Source organism: Echiichthys vipera, assembly GCF_963691815.1.
Source record: "Echiichthys vipera genome assembly, chromosome: 2".
NCBI classification, from domain to species: domain Eukaryota; kingdom Metazoa; phylum Chordata; class Actinopteri; order Perciformes; family Trachinidae; genus Echiichthys; species Echiichthys vipera.
Genome location: NC_139827.1, coordinates 5,824,520 through 5,830,623, shown reverse-complemented (window position 1 = coordinate 5,830,623; position 6,104 = coordinate 5,824,520). Strand labels below are relative to the sequence as shown.

Below are 6,104 nucleotides of genomic sequence, written 5' to 3'. Positions count from 1 at the left end.
CTTCAGACATTTTCACAGATGCAGTGTGACTTCTGTTTCACACACACACACACACACACACACACACACACACACACACACACACACACACACACACACACACACACACACACACACACACACACACACACACACACACACACACACACACACACACACACACACACACACACACACACACACACACACACACACACACACACACACACACACACACACACACAGCAGCAGCAGTTCAGTGCAGCCTCTGGGCACCTGCCTGTTCTCAGGAGGGTTTGAACCTGGACGTGAGCATGTTGTTTAAACTGTAATCACTTTACGTTGGAAGAACTTTAGCAAGACAAAAACATATAAACACATAAAACATTATTGATCTACCAGCAAAACTGTAACAACAGTTTAGTGCAAAACTGTAACAACAGTTTTGCACTAAACATCTTCCTTAGGAGAAGGATGATTAACTGCTGTGGTAAATCGCTGTGGTCTCTCTCTCTCTCTCTCTCTCTCTCTCTCTCTCTCTCTCTCTCTCTCTCTCTCTCTCTCTCTCTCTCTCTCTCTCTCTCTCTCTCTCTCTCTCTCTCTCTCTCTCTCTCTCTCTCTCTCTCTGTCATTCCCCTCCTCCCTCCCTCCTCTCTTCCCTCCCCTCCCCTCTCACTCATAGCGGGACAACAATCACCGTGTTATATCATTTTTCCGTGGGCAGTAACGGGGTTCATGATGCGTGGAAGTTCTGGTTACTTATTTATGGGGTCGTCATACGTTAAGTATTACATTTATGGCTGAAGAGAAGAGAAGTGAAGGCGTTTCGGAAGAATTACGGAAACAAGACGGGCAGGGTCGCGGCAGTCATGGGGGATCAAGGGTCGGGCTCAGGTGGGAGATGGCCACAAAGGTAAAGACTTCTAATCATTTAACTCCTTTCACACCTTTAATCGGACCATTCACGCACAGGTTACTTCTTTAAACTGTCTTCGGTGGACTGACTGTTCATCAGACGACAGGAGTTGACTTAACAAGGCAGCCCATTTTAATTATTTCCATTTAGAATTTAGAAGACAGATAAAATGAGGAACCATTATTCAATTTAACCATTATTTAGCAGCAACAGCGATGACAACTCGCCTTTAAAACACGTTTCGTCACATGCGCATTTTACGCACAGTCAGACCATCCGCATTTTACGCACAGTCAGACCATCCGCGGATAAACAACTGATACTTCCTATCGTCTCTTTGTGATCGGGACAAGGTGGCAGACTGTCGACTCCCGCTTCATCTCTGTTTCAGCACACAAAATCAAGAAAACAAGCTCCACAGCAAAGTCTGTAGTGTTGTTTCTTCGGTGTTAATCATTTTGAGATGCTGGGTGTGGATTTTGGAACAAATATGAATGAAGTAACTGTGATTCATTTTTTTTTTATTACATTACTGAAACCAAATACACATAAGAAAAGGAGAAACTTTATGAGACTGGTGGTGATGTATGAGGAAGTGTTCACAGGCTATCCTATGATGGTGAATGGTAACAGTGTAACCTTGCCCTGTGTTTTAACGCGAGGGGCCCCCGGGGATGTAAACGGCCCGGTGTGTCGCACTGGAAGCTCCCTCCTTACCTACGTTCAAATTAACACTCATAGTGAAAAGAAACAACACAATGTTACGGTTAAAAATACACTTTAATGTGTCATAAAATAACACTTTGTATGTAAAAAAATTAATACTCAATAACACACTTTCGAGTTAAAAGTGAACTTATGTGGTGTCATAAAAAAAGCTCATAAAATAACACCAAGGGCGTCACACTCAAAATCTGGGAGAATTAAATAAACTCAGAAAAATTGTTAAAATTAACACTGTGGGAGTTTAACTAACCCTCCCGATTTTGCTGTGTGTAGACCGTGGTTTGATACCCGGCTGGACTGAGAAAAAAAACATTCTTTGCACAGTTTGGCCCACGACAACCGACACCACCGACCATTACATCCGACCTGCGACATAGATCACTAAATAAATCAATTTAAAAAGACTTGATGCTGCCCTGATGACAGATTGACTAAGTGACCACCAGCAGCAGCAGTAGGTGTTGATCTCACTTTATTAAAGCGTTAAGATGACGTTACCTTTTCTTATTATCATCAACATTAATTGAATTCATCATCATTGTCCTCATTATGGCACGGACCAAAAATGATCCTCCTGCTCCCTCCCAGTTAATCGTGAAGCTATTCCATGATCACAGCTACACTCTCCTCCTGCTCCTGCTCACTCTGCTCCTCTGCTCTCTCTTGCTCCCTCTTTCCCTCCTCGGCCTCTCTGCCACACGCCTGCTCCTCTGCCCGCTGCTTCTCTGCCACACGCCTGCTCCTCTGCCCGCTGCTTCTCTGCCACACGCCTGCTCCTCCGCTGCTTCTCTGCCCAGCAGTGGCCATCGCCAGCCACTCGTTGCTGCACTATCGAGTAATGTTGATGTTGAAGTTACTGCCGCAAACTTACAAGTAAGTCTTTCACGTTTGGCAGCATCTGCCTGAAGGGCCTCTTATCTTATCCAGTTTAGGCACTCTTTGTTTGGACTGTTAAATGAAGGCTCTGAGCTCAAAGGGAGAGTTGTTTGAAGATGTGATTGGGCAAGCCCAGTGTCAGTTAAGGGAAAAATCAACATACAATGTGCCCGACTTCCTGTTTTATGGGCCATGCAGGCGGTCAGATGGCCTGTCCAGCCCTGGTTTGGCAGAATGTGGCTTTATCGTGACTATTATCCGTAATGAAAAATAATCTCAAGCTTCCTGGTTCTCTCAGAGCCCCTGAGGTGGATTCTCTGGATGTTAGTCACATGAAATGACTTCTTTGGTGTTGTTAAATGATACTGAAATACATTAAACTTACATTAATAAAATAAGGGCTGCAAGAGTTTTTGTTATTGTAGGTTAATGTATAAGATATAAAATTCAAAGCCAATGCTCATATTTAGCAGCAGAATCAACATTTAATATTTCTTGCATTGACATATTAACCACATTTCTCTCTCTCTTTCTCTTCCCCCTTTCCAACCCCAATCTGTGTATTGTGAATGTGCACTATCCCTGTGAACTCAGTTCCCATCACCGTGCGTGCAGCAGACTATGGCAGCTCCATTAGATTTTACACAGTACTTCTGTTTTACTGGAATAACTGGAGCCATATTTTCTTCATGTGAATATGGTGTAGGTCGTTTGATTCAACACAACTTTATTTGGGAATATGAGCACAATAAACACTAAGATAATTACAACTAAAAATACTTTTTTTTTTTACCATAGTAAACAACAAAAAAAGCTAGTAATACAGGACTGCTGTGGGTCTGGAAAAGCAGCTGTCTTGCAGAGTTAGGGCGCACTCACACTGTCCTTTCGCACCGGGTTTAGGGTTTAGGGTACCCCCCATCCCCCCTCCCTCTCTCCCCGCTGGCCAGCCCGTTTGTACTCACACTACCTGGGCCTCGCGCAAATGCTTCTTGCCTTTCCATACGTCATCACGTCGTTACACGTCACACGCATTGATTGACGTCATTGCGATGCGTGGCTTTGTTTACAAATCTTTCCATAGACCTCAGAGTTTTTGTGCGTCTTGTCGACTGTTTTTGAATCTTTTCATCGACCAAATCTGCAGTAAACACTCCACCTCCGCATCACACCAACGTGAACCTTTCACCGCCATTGTTGTTGTTAAATGTCCGTGCATGGTCCGTCTTTTTTTTTCTATGTCCGAACAGGCGCACATAAATGACGTGAGAGCCGTCGTAGGCGCCGTGCTCGTGCTCGTACATGTACGCACGCTCGTGCTCATACATGTGCAAACTCGTTCTACAAAAGTCCACCTCTCTTAAACGGGCTGTGGACGGCCAGCTGGCAGCAGCTATGCGCGGAGCGGTTGCACTCACACTGGTCAAACGCACTAGGCTTTAGCTGAAAACCTGTTTTAGCCCGATGCAGAAGGACAGTGTGAGTGCGCCCTTAGTGTTGGGAATTCATCAGTCCAGCTTATTTTGGCCAAACAAACAAAAAAGAGGTACAAAGCTTGAACATTGAGTGTTGTTTCAGGGCCCAAAAATCACATAGAAATATATAAATGAAAACATAAATCAGATGCAAATGACCCGTTACGAATAAAATCATCACATTTGCTGATGATGACATTCGGCATTGACACGGTGGTCGTGATAAACGATACACTATCTGTAGCAATATTTATAATTATGCAGCTGTTGTCTTCTAATCTTCAATTTTTCTTCCTTCACCTTTCTCAACAGTATGAATAAAATATCTATGTCCATACATCTCTGCACCAAAGCCGACTTTGTTTTCCTGACTCAAGTTTGTTTTTCTTGAATTTGATTAGACATGCTAGTTGCTAAATTTAAAGATACATTCAAAAAGACACTCCTAATAACTCCAGAACGTGCCTGACAATAATCATATTTTAAAGTCCTCTTCAGTATCAATGCAATCCAGTGATAGTTGATGAGTACACTGCAAACAGGAACTGCTAGGCTGAATGGCTATAGTTTTAGGCTAATGGTGCAAAGAAACGATTGTAGTCACAGCTTAATCATCGTTTCTCCAGTATGTTCCCACCAGTTTAACTGTACCTTTCTTGTCTTCTAGACAACTTGCTGAGAACCTGTGTCGTCAGAAGAAGGCTTTGTTTCACTGCTGGTTCCGGTCCCTGCTCCTGCTTTGTATGGTCTTTGTCTTGTATTACACTCTGTCGAGCAGCTCATTGCCATGGTTGGAGAGCGTTCCACCCCAGGAGCAATACCATCGGCTTTTCAAAGGGACCAATGACTTTCATCTGCTACCTCCTTATCATGTTCATCCAAAACAAGTTAAACCAACTGAAAACTATAGAACCACAGATTACCCTACTGTACCAACTACAGTGCCACCTACAGTGCCACCTGCAGTGCCTCCTACAGCGCCTCCTACTGTGCCACCTACTGTGCCCCCTACAGTGGCTCCTACTGTGCCTCCTACAGGTATTCTGTTCCATCAAGCCCACCCACACAACTACCACTTTATTATGGACAACAAAGAGGTGTGCAAGGCCAAGATCCCTTTCCTGGTCCTGATGGTTCCAGTGGCACCACATAACGTGGAAGCTCGGGATGCCATCCGGCAGACATGGGGCAATGCCAGCCTGGTTCAGGGAGAGGTGGTGGTTACTATGTTCATGCTGGGCCTCTCCGGCAAAGGGGGAGATGAGCAGCTGCAGGAGAAGCTCAAACAGGAAAATATACAGCACCAGGACCTGATCCAGAGTGACTTCATGGACACTTACCTCAATCTGACCATCAAAACCATGGTGATCATGGACTGGCTGGCCACTCGCTGCCCAACAGCAGCATACGCCATGAAGATTGACTCGGACATGTTCCTGAATATTGACAACTTAGTGATCATGCTTCAGAAGCCAGGCATTCCCAAGATGAACTACCTTACAGGGATGCTTATGTGGAACAGGCCAGTTATCCGTTCAAAGAACTCCAAATGGTACGTCCCTGAGGAGCTGTATCCAGATCCCCAATACCCGACCTACACTCTGGGCATGGGATATATCTTCTCCAATGATCTTCCAGAGAAATTTGTGGAGGCATCAAAATCCATCATAGCCTTTAACATAGAGGACGCTTATATTGGAATGTGCATGAAAAAGCTAGGACTTGCACCTGCATCACCACCAAATCCCTCCCAGTTCAAGGCCTATAACACAAAATATAATCGCTGTGAATACTCCAGGGTCATCACCTACATTCTTGGGTCTTCAAAAGAGTTGGTGGATTACTGGACAGACTTGAAGAGGCCTGAACCACCTTGTTAGGACAACGACTACTACAGATGCACTACGAAATCACTTCACAGGTGGCAGGGAATTATAAGGTTATAGATTTCTACTGTACTGATATATGATTCTCATGCCATCCTCATTTCAGTAATGAGCATTCGGATCAGCAATATGGAAAAGTTACAGGATTTAAAGATGCGCTAATGAGCTTTGGACCACTTATGGAGTTGTGAAGCAGTCTTTTGACAAGTGGGTTATGTATACCATGCCCTGCAAGAGCTTTGAAAC

General features: G+C 44.3%; 1 protein-coding gene across 1 annotated transcript; it reads left to right on the top strand.

Moving 5' to 3' along the window:
* Positions 1-4,715: 4,715 nt before the first annotated feature.
* Positions 4,716-5,852, top strand: LOC310963642 (beta-1,3-galactosyltransferase 2-like; the record flags this gene model as incomplete). The annotated part of the gene is made up of 1 exon (XM_083936530.1): positions 4,716-5,852. One exon carries the CDS (start codon positions 4,716-4,718, stop codon positions 5,850-5,852), a length of 1,137 nt encoding a protein of 378 aa, XP_083792656.1.
* Positions 5,853-6,104: the final 252 nt, after the last annotated feature.